General features: G+C 37.3%; 1 protein-coding gene across 2 annotated transcripts in view; it reads right to left on the bottom strand.

Moving 5' to 3' along the window:
• Nucleotides 1–14,282: 14,282 nt before the first annotated feature.
• The window catches only part of TTC39B (tetratricopeptide repeat domain 39B), a 76,182-nt gene continuing 65,482 nt past the window's right edge, over nucleotides 14,283–24,982 (bottom strand). For both annotated transcript variants that reach the window (XM_015615172.3, XM_015615171.3), the window contains 4 exons: nucleotides 23,547–23,658; nucleotides 20,238–20,355; nucleotides 19,153–19,269; nucleotides 14,283–18,154 (listed from right to left, as the gene is read on the bottom strand). In XM_015615172.3, the coding sequence (XP_015470658.1) occupies nucleotides 18,058–18,154; nucleotides 19,153–19,269; nucleotides 20,238–20,355; nucleotides 23,547–23,658 (444 nt within the window). In that variant the 3' untranslated portion in view covers nucleotides 14,283–18,057. The remainder of the gene's footprint in view (nucleotides 18,155–19,152; nucleotides 19,270–20,237; nucleotides 20,356–23,546; nucleotides 23,659–24,982) is intronic.

The raw sequence follows: 24,982 nt of genomic DNA on the forward strand, positions 1-24,982 counted from the left end.
ACTTCTTTTTTTCTCAATTTTTTTTCATTTACTTGCCTTTATTCTCCAAGCCCTAGTTAGTTTCTAAAAATATCTGTTGAGGGTAATCACAAGCAAAATCAGACAGAAAATCACTAAACTGGAACTAGAGAATGATACACTTTCGCACACTAACCTGATTTCTTATCTCTCACCATTATTTGGCCACTGTGAGGACATGTACATTTGCCAGAGCTGGTGACATTTGACTAAAACTCCTCCTAAACATGAAGGATTCAGGAAGCAAATGCAAGAGAAGATTCTTGGAATCTCAAGCCCTACACCACTCTTGTTCTCTGTTTTGTGGACACAGCCAGACTCAGCGGTAAATAGATTCCACTACTAGTTCAGGGTAATATTTCTACTGTAATAAATTCAAACAACCCCGATGTATGTAATAAGATTCAATGTTATTGCCTCAAGTATTCCTGAGCTTTTCCTGATGGGTATCATAGGCCAGGCTCTGAATAACAGGTACTGTGCAAATACCTTGAAAACTCCAATCTCAAGCTACCACAGAGACAACTAAGAAACTGCCACTGAAAATCTTCTTGTCCTGAAAATTTCTCCATGAAGACTCCAGTGGTCACTTTACCTTCTGAAGTCATAAATGAACAATGAAATATCTGCCATTAAAAAAGCAACCATCTGTTGCAGATCTTGGAATGAATGTGTTTTACATGGTACCATAAATTCTGGTAGGCCCAATAACAGCTTCTGTAAAAGCACTTCATTGGAGGGCTAAGCTCACTATATAGCACAGATTTCATCAACTGATGAACAAATCCAAAGAAAATTACAGTGTAGTTGCATTGTTTCATAGAGGCATGCAGTGAACAAAGCAAGAACTCCCACAGAGAGGGCAGTGATTCCCACCTTACACTGGAATTGGGAAAATGTGTGTGAGAATAACATCTCCCAGTTGTAATGAAAGAACAATGCTGACGAGACTTCTTCCTCCTCTACCCTGCAGACCAGAAAGCACTTCATTAGCTAATCAGCAAGACCTCCAGCCTGAGGGAGCTGAGGGAGCAAAATCTGAAAAATTACATTGCCAGTATTCCTGGATGACTGAACTTGACTGCTTAATATAAAATGGAATTATGATTAAAAGGAATGAAAGACTTATGGGTAAGCAAGTTGAAATCTGGCTAAACACAAGGCTTGTTGGCTATAAATTTTGTCTTCATATCAGATCCCGGGAAGTGTTAAGGCAAAAGCAATGGCAGGAGGTCAGAAAACCATAAGCAGTCAAACGCTACAAAGTCATTATCCTGAATTTTACTATGACAAACTGGGTGCATGTTTTTTCTTCACAGCAAATTTCAAGTAAAATATACTGGTCAAAATCAGAAAGATGAATAACAGTGGAACTTTTAATCTCACCAAGGTGCACAGATTGAAAGCTCCTAAAAATTGTTCATATACTGAGTGTTAATCCGTGAAACAATGATTGTGAACTTATTTCTTGCAATATCTTCCCAAACTGAAAGTGCAGCTTTCAATCAAACAAAAAACATAATGCAGCAATACTAGTTTAGTATTTTGTCTCTAAAAAGCACCTATACAAGTCTGCTTTTTGAGTAGTTATCCCTAATATACTTCACCTCTAATATACCTCTAGTTATAAGTGTAACATTCCCCAGGTCTTTCCATTCAAACCTGCATAAATTTTGAAAAACTACGAATTTGAATAATTACTAATTATATTTTTTTTTCAAAATTTCTTAGTAATCCTAAGAAAGGTCACACAACTGTTGCAGAAAATTCACACAATGTTAACAGCAGAGTACATCACAGCAGAAAACTGTAGCTTTTTACAGAATGTGTGCTGAAGAAAGCCACCTCTTCCCAGTGGAGAAATTACTGGCATTCATGGGAAGACATTTCTTGATGTTCTTTCTGAATTTAAATGTAACTCCTAATTCCTCTACAGATTTTTTTGTAAAGTGACTTTTTCTGGTCTTTGTATGAAAGAATGAAATAATTAAATCACACAGGCAGCAAAATATTGCTTACAAGCCTTCTATCTTATAAATAACCAGCCAGGTGCCTTGTGAATAGTTTCATTACTTGAATGATGCATCTCTGTTACTAATGGGTGAAGAGCAGTCAATTGAGCCATGGATAATAACTACAAGTCACAAAAGAAATTACAACCAGACTAACAATAAGTTACTTGCAATTGTGCTTTCATGCTTTAAATTCCAACAGCACAGCCAGATCAGATATCCAAGTGGGAGAGGAAACAGGATCATGAAATCCCAAGAATTCCACAGCAAAGGACAGGAGGCATGCTTGATATTCACAAGGAAAATTAGCAGCCAGTTGATTGCTACTCTGAATTTGTAGAGACTGCCCAGAGAATAGATAAACTGAAGGATGAGGGTTATCCATTAAAAACAAATAACACCAAACACAATTAGCCAAACAAAATATATCAGAGCTTCTGAAAGTCATCTAAATTAAGGACATTACTTTGAAATATATTTAAACAGACACCACAGATTGTAAAAGGCAGGTATATGAGCATATTCATTTCCACTGTTTCTCTCATAGAGTAACTCACAGAGGGGAAGACTTAAATACCTGGGATATTTTATGTCTCGCCACCGGGACATACATGAAAAGACTGTTTGCATCAGAGTCAATATTCATTCAACTGTGTGACATTACACACTGCAAATTGCATGGCCACAATAAGGCAAAATTACCCTCATGGTGCTGCTAGTTGCATTTTCTGTGTTCAACCCCCAAGAAGCCAGGGCTAAGCATTCCCTTTCTGCAGCCCATCAGATCGCACAGGATGTCAGTAAATAACCATCAGCATTTCTCAAACATTCCTTCCTTCAGTAAACACATGGTGTTCACCAGGACAGCATGCAGAGAAAGGAGAGGGATGTGTATATTGCTTCAATTTCTTCTATCAACAGGCATGGGTTGCATGGGCCGGAACCTCACTATCAATGTCAGCTGTAAAAATCAGCCCAAAGCCTGTGCCCCAATCAAGCCAGCACCCTGTGAAGCTCTGCCTGTCTTGACCAGTAGAGCAGACCATGGTCAATGTGACAGGAGACATACTTAGACCCTTGAAGCCTGATATTGAGGCTTCTCATGGCAGGGAGTGTGGGACTGCAACACTGGTACAGTCTGGGCAGGCTGATGGCTCCTGTTGATACAGGACTATGCCATGACGAGCTGGGGCTGCAGCCTTGGCACTGTGCACCTCCCCTCGCTCCCACCACTGCCCCACAGCTGGCGTGTGTGTAGGCACGTGTGGCGAGGGTGGCTGAGCTTGGGTACACCTCTAGTCAGCACAGTCCTCAGCCCAGACCTCTGAGGGATCTCGGGTTGTGCCTGAAGGGACTAGAGAGGGAAAGAAACCCTATAGATATCTATAAAATATCTAAGATATATAAAGATATCTAACTTTTGGTTAGATATCAATGGGCAGGTGAGTATACTTCAGCTAAATCCTCAGGAAACTGTTTTATGTTCAGTCTCCCATGGTCCCCACCATCTCTTTCTACCCTATAAGTCATATTCTATTTCCCAACACACTCACAGCTGGGCTTTCCACAGGACATGGCTCTCTTCAGCATGAGCTCTACAATGGACGTGCCTCCTCACCATCATTTTTCTCAGAATTCAGTTTCACACATGTACCTCAATCTTCTTACACCCTTCTCTGAAATTTACCCCAAACATTTTTGCAACTCTTTGGCTTTGATGTCTATTTTTCTCATGCCTCTAAGTGTCCACTTCATCTTGCCTGACAAACTAACTGCATGAGTTAAGTCAGAGCCACATGGCCCTCCTTTTCTTCTTCTACAGCTGGCTGCGAGGGATTGCCCTGTAAGGACACTGTCTACCTTCTGGCTTGGTGTCCCAGAAGCTTGTGGACATGTCAAACTTTGATACCCAGGCATCATCTCTGCTTTCCACATTTTCCCCAGGTGACAAGTCATAAAGCTCAATCTTTCTCATACTTCTTATAACAGCAGTCAGGGACAGACCTTAAGGATCATAATTGCAAAACCTTGCCCCATTTCTGTGCTTTGAGCCCCTCTTACTGATTAGGAGAGGAACATTTTCCTCGCAGTAGTATGCTGCGTTTGTATTTCACATGCAATACTGTTTATTTCTTACTGGAATGCATCATAGTCTTCCATCTTACCCCCAGCAGAGCTAGTGTAAAGATCCCTGTGCCTCTTCAGGAAGGTTATGAGCTCCTGCTGTTTTGCTTTGCTTTGTTAGGGACTGGTTTTCCCCCAGGACATATAACTGCCACACCCTAAACTGAGGGCACAGATGAAAAAATGAGGAGTTGGTTGCATGCAGAAAGTACATGGGGAAAAAGAGGAGGAAACAATAGGGCCAGCACATGGAGAGAAAATCTCACCTTAAACCTCGGGAGATAACATGATTAAGATGAAAGCAAATTCAGACAGGATCAACAGGTTGTATGGGGAATATGCAGCGTATAGAGAGAGCACAAATGAGGAGATAGAGAACAGGGTATTGTATTGTCAATATGACCACAGCAGGTGATTATGCTAATAGATCTACTGAGCCTACTGGTTAAAGGATGAAGAAATACATGGCAGGGTAGAAGGAGGGGGCAGGTGAGGGCTGCAAAGGAGAGTAAAGACTTGATCCAAGGATGAGGAAAAGTATTAACAGTGTTCTCCCACAGAAAGCCAATATGGTTTCTTCAGTTTAAAGGGATGCTGTAGGTTTGTGTCCTCCAGTTCAAAAAGCAGATGTTAGCTTTTAAAACAACTCCCATCATTGTTTCAGTATCTCACGGCTGGAAATGCAAATAAACAGGCACAGAGTCATGAAACGATCTGCCACTGGATGCATGGCTTGTCATCATTACCACTCAGAAGAGCAAATTCTAGTTCAGACCACAGCTCCTTTCCAAACTGACTAGTTTCAGTTCCCCCCCCTGCCCCACCTCCCAACACACTTCATTCTTGCTAATGAGGAAGCAATCTCTTTTCACAGACCCAGAAACATTCCCACAGAGGACTTGCTTGCAGTGGAATAGAGGGCCTTTGTTCTTTGTCTAAATTCAATGTCGTTAAAAACAAGCCAAACAGCTGCAACAACAGCTTCAACCAAACAGTCATTCTAGGGACTGAAGCTCCCTGGTTCTTTTCAAATCTTTGTTAAAATCTCTACTTCTGCTTCTTGTTTCTTACCATAGTTTTCTTCACTGCCTTTTCCTAGTGAAGAAACACCACAGAAAAAATATCCACAGAAAAAATATGCACATTACATGCACAATGTCTTATACTGTGCATGTGATCATATTTTCAGGGTTTCTTAAAAGAGCCAGGTCACAGCCCTTTATGCTTTCAGCTCTTTTCTTGGTGGCCCTGTGCATCAGATATACACTTTTTTCCTTCCAAACGCTCCTGAGACCAAAGCCCATGGATGATTAGCAGAAATGTCACTGGTCCATCCCAAGTCATACCCTGTTCCCTTTTTCACCTGCCTGCTTACTCAGTGTCACTGCTTGAACTTGAAAGGATTCCACAGTTCCTGAAACACAAGAGTCATTTCCATTATAAATGTTTAAGTTTCTTGAAGATGATCCTTGTTTCTGTAATATGTAGAATGCCATGTGCTCCCTCACACTTAATGATACTAAAAAAATGGTAGCACCAGATGATACTTATTATTCCAAAAAAAGTGGCAGTGCTTTTTTATTATTCTAACTAATGCTTGATCTATCAAATCAACAAACCAGGGTTGTGGTTCATAGATACATTGTTTTTCTTTTTAAATAGCAAAGGGGACATTTTTCCAGTTGCTTATGCACTAATTTCACAGAGCAGAGAGTAAATACTCCATTACAGTAGCTATATGCTTTTTCACAGATCAGCTCAGAAAAGAAAATGTTTGAATTAGGAGCAATAATGGCTCCTTTTTGGCAAGTGAAAGAAGGCAAATATTATTTGGATGAGGTCCAAGCAAAGCTTTCCCAGCACATGTTATTTTATCAGAGGTTAAAGGCCTGCAAAATAAAGAAAATCCACCCAGCTACAGCTTGTGAAGTTTGCCACCTACTGAGGAAAGCACAGCACAGCACCACCAGAAAAAACGTGATGCAAATAAAATTTATTTGTGCTGAAGCTTTTAGATGTTACGGACATATTTGCTCTCATAGATTCTTCATGAAGGCTTCTGGATACCTCTATACAGCGTCCAAAGGACCAAGTAAACAACAGAAATACTTCTCCTCTTCCTCCTCCTTGATACATAAAGACTCAAAGGCAGTGTTTTACCCTGAATTAGTCCTAGATTTTGCCTTACAAACCCAGAAATGACTGAAAAAAATGACTCCCAGATTCAGCACAGAACAGAACTTCTCAGTGATCTGAGTTGTTGAGATGTCCTGAGTCACAAACTGCTAAGTAATAAAAATTCATGCCGGAGCTGTTTCTAGAATTATATTGGCAATTTCTATTTACCTCACAGGCCCATTAGAAATACTGCTAAGAACCTAAGAATCTGCCTTTACAGCAGGAGCATTGAGAAATACTACCTGTTAAAGTTCAGAAAGATCTGCTGTGGTCTGGAAAGATGTCTCAGTGTGCATAGAATGCACAGAATTTAACAAGGCCCTGGAGCAAGGCAGAGGGTGCTCATACATGATGTGGAGACATCACTGAGCATGACAGGATTGCTTCCATTTCACATTTGCTTAGGTAAAATACGTATAAACACAAAAATGCTATTAATAACCTTAGTGGAGCCATGGGAAAAAATAAATCAGAACATAAAAGGTGCAGAAGACTCAGAGTCCATCTTAGTTTTCCTTAGCATGTGGTCATGGGGCTACAAATAAAGCCTCATCAAAATATTACCTCCCCAGTAACACATGAGTTTGCTGCCTGGAACAGCAGAGAGCAACAGCTCCACAGCAGATTTCATCTGCCTCCTGTTGGAGCAAAAATCATCATCCCTAGCTGCTCACAGGTGGGTGTTGTGGGTGATATGGGAGCTTCAGACAAAGTCTGTTAAAGAAGTCCTGCCACTGAGTCACAAAGTGCCAAGAAAACCCCCTCGATTTCTAAACTCCTCAGAGAGAGGAGTCTTGGGGCAGCTGGATCTCGTTTTACCCTCAGACTGTCAACAGTTTAAGTTTTCATAACTATGTCCCACAAGTTTTAAAGATGGAAAATCAGGTATATTTACAAAAGATGAGTTTTTTATTAAGAGAAATTAAGAGACAGAAAATCTGCTTCTGAATTGTACTTATAGTACAAAAGCAAAAAAAACCCTAGTCATCTGTGACATAAAATGGCAAAATACACTATATTAAAGCAATTATGTATTAAAGCTATCAAAAGAAACTTTAAGTGGAAGTTTTGATGTATCTGACCACAGTTCTTTTTGTGGAATACTTCCTCTTTGTATCAGTCCCTGGGAAGCAACCATGAAGAGGCATCCCAATCCATGGGAGAAATTCCATATACTTCACATGGAAGAATCTAAGTGAATGAATGCATGGACTTCTAGAGCATAAAGAATCTGGCTACCAATCATGCCTTCAGGCCAGTTTAGCATCTTATCTGTCAAACCTCACTTCAAAGGGACAGATGTGTTTGAAGATGGTAAGCCAAGTAGAGCTTTTAGGATATCCAACACCAAAAATTACTGGCACCTCCAGTAGCTCACCACAAAAATAGTTTGCATTGTTTGTATCTTCTGACCACATTCCAGGCCAAGCAGATAGACTTTGTCAGGGTGAAGTATTCTGCCCAAACTGGGTACCTGTTTGAACCTGGAAATCAGAGCTACTAGGGTCATCCTGCACCAGAAGCAATCACACCTTATCTATAGCAAATGAGTGTCTCTGCTTGAGCCTGTGGCTCTCTGAATGGAGGGACGCAGCAGGGCTCACCTCCTGCAATAAACCTCTGTCTGTGTCTGTGCTGCAGCTGCACACCAAGCACTAACACAGCAGAAGTGTTCTCCAAGTGTAGAGAAGCTCAGAATCCTAAGGTTGACCCTGCTATTTGAAATTATGCCTACGTGAAACAATTATAAATGTATTTTAAATATATGTTTAAAGAGCACATATATTTATGCATTCATTTTTATATATATGTTTGTATCTGCAACAATTTGTATATATACACCACAGCAACCAATGTCAAACAAATACATTTTAACAGAGATGTACATGAAATACCCGTACAATAAAACAAAAATGCTGAACAAAGTCACAGGTTCTGGTAAATGGGTAACATCATTCAAAATCCTCACCTTTGATGGAACTGGTCAGCAAAATAATATCGACTGGATGAATACGGAGATATATTTCATTTGACATAGATAGAAAATCTGTGTTTGGCTGGTACAACCTAAAACTCAGAAATACTTCTTGACAAATGTTACTACTGCAAGGCTCTGGGAATGGCATATGAAACCCTACCAATTACTGCACACTCAGTGTGCCTTTAGCCCCACACAAAGGCTTAAGTCACTGTGCATAGAGCTGGTGTCACACTGCTGTGAGCTTCTGTGTCAGTGCTTTCAGAACCCCACACTCATCAGGGCACTCATCAGAGCTGCACAGAGCCCATGGGGCCCTGACACATGGAAGGCAAGAGTGCTCTGCTTCCCAGAGCACCAATGGAAAAGTGTAACTGCTGTTTTCCAGCCTATAGGTTGAGAAAGTTACTGGTTGAGTGAATGGCTTACTTTTACAGGAGGCAAATTGAGTCCCCTGCTGAGACGCTCCTAGTCAACCAAATTGTCACGCCAGAGCAAAGCTGACATACTCAGTTCATGCAGTGATGAAGACAGCAGTGGCTTCTGGAAAACTTGCTCTAAGAAAAGTTTGTAACATTGGCCCCTAATAAAAAAGTAGTTAATTTAAAAATTATTTCAGTCAATGCAAGATTATGATACAGATTTGTACATGCTACACTTCTTTGGGTTTCTTTCTGGTGGCTAATTAAGTGAGGGGAGACTTACTGATTTTCAAGTGCATTAAAATCTTTCTTTACAATTGGAAAGAATTTGCTACAGAATATCCCATAAAATCAGCTTCATGGCCATCTGGCCCTGGTAATTCATTAGCTTGTGCTTCTTGCAGGTCTTCTTTATTTCTTCCAAGCCACATACTTCGGCTAACTCTTTTGTTCTCACAGCAAGAGCAGCAAGGAGCTGTCAGGAGATACCACCTCTCTGGTTACTGCTACGCTGCCCTCCTCTTATTTTCAATACCTATCTGCAATCCCCTAGTAGGAAAATTGTAGGTTTGAAGTTCTGCAATGCTTGCTTTCTCTTCTGTGGGTGGAGCAAGACATCAGGAGCCTTAACTGCAGTGACAGCTCCAGGCTCATTCTCTATGTGTCTGCCACAGTTATGCTCCTGCTCTTCTCCAAAATGGGAACAGACCCCAGGTGTCAATTTTAATGAAAAACAGGAAATGCACAAGATTCAAGAGAGGTCTGAAAACAATTAACATCCACCTGTCTCAGTCACCCCCTCTGATGTTACTGCAGATACATTTCTACTCTTCCCACCCTAAGTGTCAAGAAGGTTGTCCAGCCCCCCATAGAAGCTCCGTGCTTTGGATCTGTCATGTACTGTACCTAGAGACCTCCACACCAAAATGCCCTCTCAGCTGTCTGCCCTGTAATGTACTCATGCACCTGCAGGCAATACAGCCAAAATGGCAATGACTAATTTACCAGTTTCTGGAACCAAGAACTCATGACACCAGTTTTTAAAGATGATTTACCTTGGTGATATCAATAGCTTTTTTTTTTTTTTTGTCTCCACGTCTTGCTTTCTGCCTTTGAGACTACTGTGTCCTCTGTGAGTAATCTTTCTCTATAACCTTCAGATGTCTGCATTCAGTCTTCCAGCTGATTCTCCAGCAATTAGAAGATTGTCCTCAGTAACACTGCACACATTTCTCAGTTTTTGCTAATCTTATTACAGCTACAGCTATTTCTTTCATATCCTAGAAAGTAACTCCCACGGCATTTTGTATTTCCATTTTCAATTAATTCCTGTAAAGAGCAACCCCCCTTTTTTTCTGAAATTTCAGAATCCTTTGTTTGTGTTGTCAAGGGTGAGGTTAGCTTCTGGCAGCCAATGCCCTCCCTGAGGAACGGAGTCTTTCCCATCCAAGAAGTGCTGATCTGGTCATTTAAGTTATTTTCTTGGAACAAGACAAAGATAGTAGAGGGGAAGAAAAAAAATCAAGAGGTTGCAAGATCCTATGACAGGTGTTACTCCAGAGTCCCTGCCCAACCACAGCAAGTCTGGGCTAGCACAATAAGCCTCCAGTTTCTCCTGTACTTATATTGAGCAGCATGCTAAGAGGTCTGGAATGTCTCAAGCTCAAGGCTCTGTTTCTACACACGTGAATGTGCTTATTACTGTCACATGAACATCAGCAAATATCCTGATTACAACTAGCTCCACCTGCAAACTGTGAGCAGGGATCAGCAAGGAAGAAACATGTTGTCATTGAGGACTCTTTGAGACTGGGACATCCCAGGCTCTGCTGCTGTGTCTCACTGTCCTGGTCACACAGGTGGGGGGCAGTGACCAAGTTATTCTCACTGACAGTGGCTTGTCTCACATTCGGCAGAAAGGCTGGTTTTCTCTGCTGACCTATGGTTCTAGCCATCCTCTATCTCATGCTCTGCAGTTAAGCAAGCTCACATTGTCATGTTTTGCTACTGCTGTCTCATTTTAAATGCTCTGAGTATGAGAAATGACGAATTCTCACTACCACAATGGGGTTTCATACACCAGAAACACTGGGCATATAACTGTTTCCAGTTAATTCATCAAGTTAAAACCCATCAAAACAAAATTTTCAGATATTCATATTCATTCAAATAATCAGATTGGTAGAACTAAGATGCATAGGTAAGATTCCTGAAGTTAAGAAAACCTGCTTGTTTCAGAAACCAGAATTCCAATTTTTGTCCCGCCAATGTCAATCAGTAAAATTTAAATTCAATTTTTCAGTGAACCCAGTACCAAAAGTGGCATCTTTATTGCGACATAGTATTTGGGTAACACATCAAATAAACACAGAAAGTTTTATAAAAATTAAGAACAAAAAGGAAAAAAGATAGAAAATAGAACATTGATCATGTAAGGCCCACCAATTTACCAGGTAGCACTGAAAAAACCAGAAGTGTTTAGACAAGAAAACATATAACTTGATTTAGAATAGGTTGCTTGATTCCAAACTCCCAAAGGTATCAATGGAGAGCGGTATCTCCTAGGGAAAGAGATGTGCAGGGATGGTTGACAAAAAACTCAGCATGAACTGGTAATATGTACTTGTAGCCCAGAAAGCCAGCCAACCCTGGGCTGTATCAAAAAAAGCTGCCTGGCCTGCAGGGCAAGGGAGGGAATTCAGGTAGTAGTTCTATAGTGACAGAACGAGGAGGAATAACTACAAACTCAAGGAGGGGAAATTTAGGTTAGAGATTAGGAAGAAATTCTTTACTGTGAGGGTGGTGAGGCGCTGGAACAGGTTGCCCAGAGAAGCTGTGGGGATGCCCCAACCCTGGCAGTGGTACAACAAAGCCTTGTGCAACCTGGTTTAGGGTGAGGTGCCCCTGCCCATGGTGGGGGGTAGGGTTGGGACCAGATGACCTTTAAGGTCCCTTCCAATACATAACATTCTATAAGTAACTTTTCACATACATCACATGGATGCCTTAAGTTTTAATTTTTGTATGTTCCAGATTCTGTGCTGCCTAGGTGTGTAGTTCTGAGTTTCATGTGAAGTGTTAGTGAGCTCTCTACACAGGGTAGGTAGACAAAACAATTCCTTTTCCAGCTCGATAAGGACAATTGTTACAAGTTCCAGGCCTAACAGCATAAACAACAGTGGGCTGAAGAGAGAAAACAAGAAGGCTGTGACTTCGTAATCTGAAGCTGTAATTGGACACTCAACCCAGATAAACAGATGGAGAAAAACTTTTGGAGATGTGAGACTTTGTGACCAGTTGTCCATTTTGTGACCATTTTTAGATCCATCTTGAGTGTAGCCCTGGCCAGGCTCTTGTACTACCCAAGGTGTATCCTTTAAGGCCTTTCAATAAATACCTACTTTATTCTTAACTCTGTCTCCAGCCTCTCTTCTAGGTCAGACTCCACAAGGCAGCAACATATCCAACACCTTAAGTTAGCTTACCTGGCTCTTTCTTTCTTGTTTTTCAGGAAAGGCTTATTTATTTTTTTCTACCTAAACTAAAATTGTAGAAAATGGCCTGTAAGCTGATATTTACTAGATGTATTGTCATAGGCCTCCAGAGTACACTGCATCTAAAGTAACATCTGGATGCAACTGTTCATCTTCTATAGCCACTCTGAACTCCCCACAACACATTTACTTCCACCTTTTTTTCCTTTTCTTTCAACTCACAAAAATCTGATTTAAAGCAGCTTCTGCTTCAAAGATTCATTAAGAAGTAGACACAATGATTATAGTATTATTAGTATTACTGATTATAAATAAATAACAAATGAAGTCAGTTGCTCCCACAGCGTATTTACCAATGTAAATTATTGGAGGAGTACTTTCCATTTGGGCTGTGAAAAGAAACTGATCTTGAATTTTATGTGTACTATAGAAAAAGAAAGTCTAAACTTTCTTCAAAGTGTAAAACCAATTAATTGTAGGTGAAGGAACATCTGGCATTCTCTCACTGTCAAGAACAACGTTCCTATGTAAAAACTAATACAGACAGATTTGAAGCAACTTTACTGGTAGGACTAGAATTTGAAGATTCAAGCCATGCATCTTTTCCAAGCAAAGCTTGAGCATGCATATCCTACCCCAAACGAAATTTTAAACTACAGCTAGATTCCTTTGTTTCCATAGATTCCTATGCTGAAGTTCATCAGTGCATACAATACAGAACCTCTCTTAAATGAGAAATAATCTAATCTAGGTGGGGTGGGTGTTACAAATTAAAAATTTTATATCTGTACCTGAGTACACTTGTGTTTTGCCTGGACATAAGTTCTATCACCTTGAGCAAAATTGTAATGTATTTTCATTATTAAAATTATTAAATTCATTATTAAATCATACTTAAATTCATTCTGCCCTGTTTTCTACATCCAAGTTTAATTCTGAAGATCATCTAATACTCTGGAACAAGTTAAGCCTAACATAAGCTATATAAGTAGCACTAACCTAATTTTACATATCTCTCCACCCTGACTGTAAATACTGAAGTAACATATCATTTGAGTATGTAAATAAAGTTATACTTATATACTCTTATATCCACCTTTCAGTAAGAAAATTGAGTTTTGAGGTCTGCATTTACATGCTCAAGCAGGTAAGACCATAAACTTCTCAGGAGGGATTTTAGTAAAACCTTAACTTTTCCCACAGTCACATGACAAACACTGAGTATTCCCCACACTTCAGTGGCACAGATATTGACTCTGGCCCACTGTAATTTTTATGGAACAGAAGACCTGACACAGAAAACAGAAACATCTCCTACTGCTTAAGTGTTTGAAGAAGTTTTGTCTTTAGATAAATGACTAAATCTAGGAAGGTGTTCTAGCCTGGGATTACTAGCAGGCATACACTTCTCTACTGACTAGAAGTACATGCTTACACTAACACACTAATAAAAAGGAAAGTATTTAATCTTGCAATCACTAAGCATTACATTTGTTATGCTAACCACGGACTTGATTTTTTTTCCAGAAGGTACTCTTCTACTAATTGCAAAGTTAAGAGCCACACCATTTCTTTATGAAGCTGTCCTGTAGCATTTATTACCAGATTAAGGAAAAAAAAAAAAAACCAAGCTGAAACCCAAAAAACCATTTAAAAATAATCTGAAAACACCAGCGTCACAACAAAAATTCCCCAAACAAACAAACAAACAAAAAAAAACCCGTAGCTTATTTTATATTTGCTATCTACATTCAAAAGACCCTTTGTTCACCCAATAGACTTTGACAGCTTTGTACAACCTCCCAGTCTGGATAGGTTGTATAAGAGCCCTACACCAAAAGTTGCATTTTTAAACTAGCTACTTTTTTTATGATAATGCTTTGGTAAATCTCAGCTGAAGTTTTTTGATGTACAATTAGAATACAGTGCCAAATTCAGCACTCGGTAGCACAAGTGCATGTGATTTATTCGTCTGAAGTGAAAATCCATTCCAGTGCATCACAATGAACATTTCTATATGCTCTTTAAACTAGAACATACTTCATTCCTCATTTTCTGTTTTTCTGCCCTCAATGTTTTCTCATAAAGTACCAGATAAGAACATGTGCAAACCTCAGTAGATTAGAAGCAAAAAGACTGCAGCACCAGGGCAAATATAAACATTCCTTGTTGAACTAGGCAGTGTAAGGATATACAGAAACAGAAGACATGAAACATTAAGGTAAGTAATAAAATAACTGCAATGTTGAAATTGTTACAAGAAATTACATGTTTTACACATTACTTTGCATGGTGTTTTAGAAATGTAACAAGATCTGATTATTGTACATTTCTTGGCCCAGAAAGTGCTACATACATCTGTTACCCCAGGTGTATTAGAACAGATATGTAACAATCTTGCATCAGCTTTCTTTTAGCATATATATTTGCTTTCAATTTCTGTCAAAAACTGATGAATAAAGACTTACAAACCATAGTACAATGATCTTTCAATAGATTAAACATTTCATTGATATGCACAGACAAGTTTTTTATAATTGTTTCTAAGTAGGCAATTTTTAATAAAAGAGAAGCTTTGTCCTGTAACCAGGCTAATTTATTATTATTGCTTAGCTTAAAAAAAAATAGATCTATTATCTGAAAGAACTAAATGACCTTTTATCATAATGTAACTGTAAGCTTAGGCTTGCTTGCTTAAACTAACAAATTAAATTTGCTCTTGTATATATTATAATTTCTACTATTATCCAGAGAGGCTATAGCATCAGAGGTAAGTGATCAGCTTTGCTTATTGTCTCAGCACAATATTCAAAATTCCTATGGAGGATGAGCATGTGCAGTAAATATTATGAACAGCAGTTAAGACTAAATCAGAGCTGTATTTAAGGCCCAGTACAGAATACAGATTAAAAAAAAATAAAATAAAAAAAAGCCACAGACCAATTGTCTGAACTCTTGAACAGGAATCACTTAACTCAGACACGATGTCCTAAATAATACTGCATCACTGATGCATCGTGTCAAGGAAACATGCACTTCTCTGCAGCATTTGGAAAACTAAGCATCTCTTGCAGTTCTGTGGAGACCTACCTTAACTGAAGGGTTACAAATCACTCTCACACATTTATGCTTCCACCTTTAATAACATGGAAAAAAAAATGCCCCGAATAAAGCTTAGAGCTAAGAATCCTGATCAATCAATCTTTCTAGCAAAGTTTGGAACAGCAGCACAGCAACGAGACAAACTCTAAATAGCACTTAATATTGGGTCCTGAAAACATGACAGAGGGTACTGCAAATCTACATTGATGAGCCTGATCTCTGCAGGAGTGCAAAAAGGCTGATTCCAAAAGAAACACAGTATAACCTACACAGGGAACTAATATTACCTTTGGAAGGTTGAACTGAAGAAAACTTTTTTTTTTTATGTTTCTCTTCAGTCAGTACTGAAGTCATCACCCCTGGGAAAGAAGTACACTGTTTCTTGAAGTTTTGTACTAAACTTAGAAAAAATCAGTTTATAAGGAAGATAATTTTTTTGAAATTTTGATTTCTATCTCAAATTACCCACAAAATATTAGCTGTAAAACATTCCGCACAAAAACAACATATCAGAGACTACATCATGCTCTGCTCTGAGAGTCTGTAGTCTAGTTATAACTCTTCTAGAGTGAAGTACTATTTAGAACACAAATTACGGACGTTTTACTGGCAATTGTTCTCAACACCTTCCACAGAAAAATGAATCAGACCCAAATCCAATAATCAGATTAAACCAAAATAATCCTAGACTGAACATATAATGCCCATAGATCCATTAGAAGTATACTCGGAAAATATATGAGTTTATGCCCACTACAGTTTACAATCAGATAAATGGGAAAATCTTTAGAAGTCAGTTGACAGCATATCTAATATCTGTTTTGAAGTTTAACTACAGTTAACTGAATATATTTGAAAATAAGCATGCTTATTTTATCTGTAATTCAGTGTCTTGGGTACCTAAGCTTCAGACCTTCATGTGTATAATTTTACACAATTACTTGCACATTTACAATAGGCACAAATCCAAACCAACAAAGAAAGACTTTGGATCAGGTTTCCATTTTAAAAGACCCCTTATATTTATTTAGCTAATATTTTTAAACTCTTACTTCTGTAAAAACACCACTGTATTACAGAATTATAAGCAATTAAATGAACCCATGATTTATTACTCAGAGAAGAAAGCTGTTTTCTCAGTAACCTGAGAATTGCTATAGCATTTAGATTATATTGACTGTTTAATTAGAAACTTCAGTTACTCATTTACTGAGGACATATTTTTCACCTATTTTTTTATAGTGATTTTGCTTGGGTAGTAATTAAGGGCAGCAAATCACATATATGAGCATAGGTACTATGAATTTACTGTGCAGAAGTAAACATACTGGACATGGATAAAATACGGAAATTTCAAGTTTTGCAATAGCTAGTGAAAAGAGTTACCAGGTGTATACTGAAAATATAAATCAAATATATTTTTATTTTTAAGAACAGACAGCTAGAAAATCTGTGTATCTAAATAAACGGGAAATTCAATTTGATTCTGCTGTTTGATTATAAGCATGAAAATGCATGCACTTAATAAGTATCTCAATTTTACTGCACATTTTTGGTAGACATTGTACTGGAATATGCACATTTTCTTAAAGTTTAAAAGTGGATTTGCTTTTTGAAATGCAATCAACTTCTGTTTATAAGAATTATAACTCATTATTAGGAAAATATATAAATCCACTAATTTTTTATTTACTTTGGTTGGGATCTAAGAACAGAGAATACCAACTAGGGTGCTAGTCTACAGACATTAAATGATTGCTTCAAAAATTAAAAGAACAATCCTTTCTCCAGATCCATGACAGGGAAGATGAGAAACAATCAGTTTCAATTGTGCCAAGAATTATCTGGGGTAGACATCAGGCAAAATTTTCCAGTCTTTTCTCACTGGGAAAGACATCTTATTTAAGTTCCAAAATGACTTTCACAGTGCTTTTTTTTTGGTTTTTTTTTTGTTGGTTTTTTTTTTGTTAAACAGGTGAAATAAATCTGTCAGGATCAACTTAAGACTGCTGATTCTACTTTAGAGTAAGGATATAATGTACTTTGTAGCTCTGCTTTTCTACAAGTGAAAAATATCCCCTGTAAGCACTTCTTTTGAATGAAACAGACCTGCAAAGACATTATAACTAGAGCCCTGTTCAGCTTCATCTGAAGCCCTCCTTAGCTTCATCTGACAGAGTAAAAATATTGCACTTCAGACAAGTTCATTTTGTTCGCAAAATGAAATTAAGTCAAAGATGACTAATTCTTTCCTCTGGAACACAAGTTTCAGAGTATGGTACGCCAAAAAATGTGGGTAAGGTTATCTGTAGACATTGCATTTTTTGTTCCAGAGGGGAAAAAAAAGTCTCAAGCGTACTGCAGAAATTCAAACTTTCAAAAAAATTCAGAAATTATCACCAGCTCCACTGCATAACCTGCATCTGTTCTTATATAAAAAAAAATAAAGTATTTTCATTAAACTTTATTGCACCATCACCTTTGTTTTAAAAATATCCCCCATTCAAGTGAAATATTAAATTATTTTTATCAAACAAAATATAAGGTCTTCTTTAAAACAGCATGTAGATACAGTATAGGCGCTATAGAGAAAACTTCTAAAGGAATAACATACATCAAATCAAAAGTGACAGAAAACAATCATTATGTTCTTCTCTATGATTAAAAAAAGATTGCAAAAAGATTGTGTAGGCTATTTATTGTTTGCATGAAAAGCATCCCTCCTCATTTTAAGGTGTTGAAGCAGGTGACACCTTCAAGCTGTCAAGTGCTGCATGAATTCTGAAGTGCAACCTGGATTCCATAGAGTATTCCTTGTAGTTGTTTCTGCAAAACAGACAACTTATTTTAAGAAAAGTATGTTTTGACTAGATTGTTTCTACTTCATATGTTTGTAAGTTAACAGTCTTTATTCCTTCAACAGGAAACAGAGATGGACACACAAATGAGTTATGAGACATTTAAAGCTACATCCACAAGTTGAGCAAAGACTTAGACCAGTATTAAAATTAAATGTCCTGATAAACTGAACCAGTGTCTTAGCATCTCTTGAACTTATTTTGATCTTTTTAACAGCCCTCCCACTTACTGAAATTTGCTGTGAAAGACAAGCCAAAACACTACAGAACAGGGTGTTAGTAGAAAACGTATGTTCCAACTCAGAACATAATTCAGCCAGAGTAATAAATTCTGGATATTTACAGAGATTTTATTCTGTAATTCCCATCCCCCCTAAACAAACAAACAAACAAAAACCCATGAGGGGACGCTCTTACAAGACTGAGCTACTTCTCTGAAAACACAAGGGACATTCTACCTCCTGCTACCATCTACAGATGATGCAAACATGCTGCTCTACAGTAAATTAAACCCTCAGGTGGTCTTCTGTGACACCATGTGAAAGGAAAAAGGGGTCAGACTGGTGTACTGGCTGTTAATCTACTCTTATGAACAACTTTAGTGGAGCTGATTTAATTTCCACAGCTGCCCTCTGGGACAGAGAGTACATATCCCTTCCCTGGAATCTCCAGCTTCATGTCATGCAGGCAGTGGACCCTCAGGATCTCTGAAGCCCATACAAGAAAGAGACATTTTCCCTTCATACTCTGTCTTATTTGAATCTGCCTATTCCACTGTGTCTAATGGACAGTTCATGAAACTGCAAAATTCAATTATATTGGACAAGTTCTGCAAATCAAGAACACAGATTTATAATTACTTGTATTTTGCAAGGAAGCTGTCAGGAACTAAAAAAGGTGCCTTCATTGCTACAAATACACAGCTATTCTTAATTTACAAGGTGATAAAAAAAAAAATCCACTTACTTTGCAGTTTCTATGTATCTTATTGCTTTTTCCCTCTCATCCTGTTGTTTGTACAGAAGACCCAATTCATACAGCGTGAATGGCACCAAGTAACTGTCATATTTTATTTGCTTCTCACTAGAAAACCAGAAAAATACAGCAATTATTACAACCCTGTCTCAAGTGACCAGTTAACTTTTAAAAGCAATCACTGCCAGTAACAGCGCATAGCCAGAAAAAACATTCTGAAGCCTTTTTTACTGGTTAATTCTGTACACATTGATAAACAGTCTTAGAACACTATAGCAGCCCTAAACATTTAGAAAATAAAGCTGAACAAAATGTTCACCACAAAACCTTTCCTCTCACCCATGCAAAACATACCACTTATGAAGAACTGCTGTCTTTAGATTTTTAAAAATATCTCAGCTATAAAAGCTTGCCCATTGCCAGCTACCTTTGGAAAAAGATGGTTCAGAAATAGTGTTCCTTTAACTTGCAACCAATCAAACCCCTCTGCCTGTCACTTGCAATGTGCTTGACTAAACTCACATGGGATCTTAGAAACAGTAAGAGAAAACAAGATGGCAAGAGAATTAAAACACACAATTCTTAATAAAAAACTGTATTATTAATTTTTCAAAATCACTTGTTAGAAATATTGCAGATGTAAAAATGCTTCTTCAGCCCAAATACCTAACAACTTCTAAGAAGTTTTCAACTACAACCAGTACCTGACTCATGATTTAAACAGAAAAGCTATTTCAGCTGTTATGGATCTGAGACCTGAAAATCTGTAACACGGGAAAAACAGTCTTCAACTAAAACATGTAACAACAACTTCTCATCTACATGGGGAAACACTCACTAGTGAAGTACTAAATAATTTAAAAAAAGCCAGGAAACTTACTTACAGGTATCCTTACTTACAGGTAGCTCTGCAGATACAATTCCAAATGTATTTGGCTATGTTACCAGGCAGTTTGATTTATTTAGCTTCAAACACCACATATATAAAGCTATTCCAAATTCAAGTATGACAGCTGTAACAGGAGTATCAGAAATGTCACCAAAAGCTAGAATATCTATTTCTGTTACTTTCTTACCTTTGAATTACTTTACTGAAGCATAATTCAGCTTGCATGAGTCTTCCCAAGTGTTTCAGGCAGAGGCCTTTCAGTAGCTGCAACATGCACACATCATCCACATAGTATTCATTGTGATCTGAAAGTAAAAGTGAGCTATGTCAAACAATTTGAAGACATCATGAAAATGGAAATTAGATTTTCAGTAGGGAATATATATCAAGATTCAGGACATTGTTTCTCATGTTCTATACCTCAAAATGTACATAGCATTCAGGCATGATTTAAAACACTGTCTACTAAAGAAGATGTGTCCATGACATCCATATCTTTCTCTTAAAAGACAGGCAAAGAAGAAATAAGAAGAAATTGAAACATCCAACAAACAGGTATAAACTTCATTACTTGAAGATCAAATAGTCATTAGTTAAGTGTATTACATTACATAAACAGTCATTAAAGATTTCTTACTTGCAACAGCTGAAACCACAGTGAGACAGAAACCATCATATTATCTTAACAGTTAATTGCAATAGTTAATTATCTTCCTGTGTCACAGAGCACTGACAGAACTCCAGTAGCAACGGTAACATAAAAAACCTGTAAAACCACACCATGACTCTGTCCTACAGAACTCTTCAGAAGCATCATTTTGCAGTATAAATTCAAAAAACCATGTTTACTAGTATTTTTATCACATTTAATATTTTAAAAGCCTCAGTAGTAGTGTATAGTTTTTGAAAAATTCAATAGGACTAAAAACACCAGATGAAAGAGGGTGCTTGAATCAATTCAAAATTTACTTATCAAGTGTGATCCTTTTTAGCTCCCTTAGTTTGTAGCATTTGGTGGGTAAAGGGAAGAAAAAGAAAGGAAAGCAAACACATATGGATAGACAGATGGCACCACATACATTACAATTCAGGAAGCATAACACTCTCCCTTCAGATCATGTTGTTTACAACTAATTACCAGCTCTCTAAGGTCACATTATTTTTTTCCTTAATAGTCTGCCAAAGAAATCCTACGTAAACAGTTCTGAAACATGCAAGACTAATGCATTTTAGGATCCTGCAAAGTGCTTTGCCACTATGTTCAGCCTTATTTCTGTCTGTGTTTAAACCCAGAAAGTCTTGATAGATTGTAACTGACAAGACTGCGCTTTTAGTGATAGTAGAAATTCAGCACATGAGTATTTTGCATTCTCTCTAGCCTGTTTTGCTAGGCTAAGGCGTTGGATTCTGTGACTGTCTCCTGAAGGACGCGCTCGCTGAAATTACTGGGAACATGTACTGATATCAGTAAGGGCTCGCCAGTCTTTAACAACTTCAAGTAGTAGTCTTATTTCCCAAAAGAATAAAAGCTATTATGCCAAAACATTAACACTAAAGGATGAGAAAAGTGCAGGCCAATTTAACACAGACAACCTTGCTATAAATGTGGGAGCAACTGCAGTGCTCTACACCACAGAAAGTATCGTTACCAGGACAAAAAAAAGCAAACAAAAAATTACCTTTTTGTTGAAGTTACATATTCTTTTACATATATATATATAGATACATAGATATAGATACTGGAAATTAAAAAAAACAAAAAAGATTCACAGAAATCCTGTGGGGAAAAAAAAGAGTCTTTCATTTGTTCCTTCTACCAGCTCTATCTTCAGCTCTATACAACAAAATTAATTTCAGTCCTTGAAAGATTCCATGCTGTGCCTGGTCATGTGCAGCAAATGAAGTAAAAACAGTTCTAGGAAGTCTTAATCCCTAAGTGACCCTTGTGTATAATCAACACCCTTTTTTCACAGCAATGCTTTGACATGGCTACTACTGTCTCTTAAAATTATATTGTAACCTTGTCATACTCTGCTGGCAGCCTTAATCACCTTTTTTTTAGGGATTCAGCAGCAACTCTGGTAATCAGAGTCTATTTTCACTGATTCCGTATCTTTAAAAGCAGATCAAGATCACATACATGAAGCCCAGAATAAACTTACATCTGACTGAATTTATTACTAAAAAACAACACAGAAAACATATACACATCCAGACTATATCTAGCAGTGAACTTCTGTAAGAAAAACACAGTGGGTTTATTTCCACTGCTTTTATTTTGGTACCTTGTACATCTCTACTTAGGGATTTGATAGGAAATTTACTTCACTGTTACAACTGATGAGCACTTCTAGTACAAACCTCTGCACAATACAGCACTGGATTTCCAGCAGGTTCTGCCAAACCCTCCATGTGGAGCTCATGGGAATTACTTTATTTGCAAATATCTTGCATATCACTACACTTTTGTTTTAACATCACAACAATGAAAAAGGAAAACACCTGAGATTTAGGAGGCACACTACTTATTCTGCAGAAAAGTGAAGAGCAACAGAGAAAATAAAGGAACACGGTTCAAGTATGCAATGCAGGTTACTCTTATTTGGTTTATAATAGCATCCACATTTGACCATTATATATTTCTTGAATGTCCCTGTGTAATTTCTAATGTATCATCTCAATTTACACTGTAAATCATATTTTGATGTATCTTATGTTTTAGAATTGCTGTTTTAACCACAGGTAAAACTAAGTTGCTAAATTGTTCATAAGCATGACTAAAGTCTGGGTTCAAGAGAAATTATTTTAGTAAATTATCATTAAAAAAATTACACATGCAAAACCATATTAATTCTAGAAAAACTCAAAAAACAACTGCACCAAAAAATTCACATGACAGGTGACAGAACCACCCTGATAAAATCTGATAAAATCAAGTACTCGTGCAACAAACCAGTTGCAATAATTGAATTTAAATTCTTTTAGGAGTTATGGGCTGATTCTCTAAATATTACCCTCAGATGTAAAACCATGGAAGCTTATTTGTTATGTTTCATTTTACAACTAGCAAACATTTTTTACTTTGCCAGAAAGTAAAACAAAAACACCAGACTCATTTATGCATAACACTATGTAGCATGCGTCCTCTGTAATAAAATGTGATGTAAATTGGTTTTACATTTAAGACATTAGAAGATTATGGTCCAAGAACAGTCTCAAAGATAAGAAAAACTTAACTAGACCAGTCATGTTCTGTAACTAATAACTTCATGTCCCTGAGTTTTCTGTATTCATCTGCAACATCAATCAAGCTGAGTAAAGAACATATTGAAGAACCACTCCTAACCTTCACATGGCTCCAAAATTTCCATACTTAGACTTAATTAGCACATTGTCAAAGCAAACACTCACTTTTCAGAATATTGGAAGACAGAAACATAGAAAAATATCAGCATTTCTTATAAGATGATTAATTCCACCTTAACTGACCACTTACTAGTTTCATTTTGTAGAGCAGTTTCTTCTTTTTCAATTGTTACCAGTAAGTTTTCAGTGAGGTCTGCTCTTTTGCCCACAATTGCAAATCCATTCCAGACATACATCATTTCCTGATCAAAAAAAATGAAAACAAAACCAACCAATCAAAAAGGTAAGAAAAACCACTGGAACTGCATAAATATTTAACTAAAGAGTGTCTCTGAAAAGGCTACTGTGGAACATTCTTGAGTACTTAAAAATACTACCAAAAGCTTGTTTTGGTATAAAACATCTATGAATAGGAAAGGAAAAAATTATGTTGAACGTGTGTTGACAAAATTAACCTGGGCTTCTAAGTTTTGAATGTTTTGATACCTTTTTAATGGATTTTACTATCATGTATTTCCACAGATCTTCAAGAATGAACCTGAACAGATTTTATCAGGACAGTTTACCATCACCCACAAAACACATCAGCAAAACTGGATGCCTTAGGTTCAACCTGCAGTCTCTGCCACATGAACTAAAAAAGAACTAAAAGTAGTTACTTTCTAAAGGATGATAAGCAAATTTGGGGTACATTTGTGTGTGTGCTGGTATGCACAGTATACCAACACACTTGTTTGTTTTTTTATACATATATATATGTTCTAATCTGTAGACCACTACCTTCCATACAGAATGACACTGGAAGTAGATACAACTTTCTAGATAAAAATGTGATCCCAGCAGGCACATCCAACATGATTTTACTATAACTTCTACAAAATCTTGTTGAAAAAAAAAACAAGGCAAATCCTGTAAACAAATCTTCTCAGATGCCTCAGAACAACAGTAAGCAATAAGCCTGTTTTGATACATTATCACACTGTAAAATTTAAGGGGAATGAGGGTTAATGCTAACCAACAAGAAGCTTTGCCAAGACCTTTACTCAGTCATCACAAACTAGAGTATCATTTGTTCTACCTTAATTGAAATTACAGCTCTGAAATATGAAGAGTGATGTCATTCTGAAGCTGATACAATACACTGGTAAAATATTTCCACTTCTATTTGTACTGTAAATATGTAGGTCTTCAGACAGAGAAAAAAATCTGGCTCTATAGAAGTCTGAAATAGTTATTATGTTATGATGTTATTAACATTGTCAACTGTATCATGCTAGATTTATTTCAATTCTGTAGTCCTGTGTAACTTATGCTTACTGAAATAAACCATACACTATGTTTGGTTATGACTAATCCATTATGAAAAAATTCCTAAATTAAAAGATACTGGATTTGACAGCAAGACCAAATATATACACTCACAAGCACTCTGCTGAAAAAGCCCAAGACAAATTTTACTTAAGTATTCTACATGCAATTTAATACAGAATGAATTTTATAGCCGGTGGATTACTTTTCTTTGGACTCCTCTTTCTATATCAATGAACTTTAACATAAGAAATTCCT

The sequence above is a fragment of the Parus major genome, chromosome Z, assembly GCF_001522545.3.
Source record: "Parus major isolate Abel chromosome Z, Parus_major1.1, whole genome shotgun sequence".
Taxonomy (NCBI): domain Eukaryota; kingdom Metazoa; phylum Chordata; class Aves; order Passeriformes; family Paridae; genus Parus; species Parus major.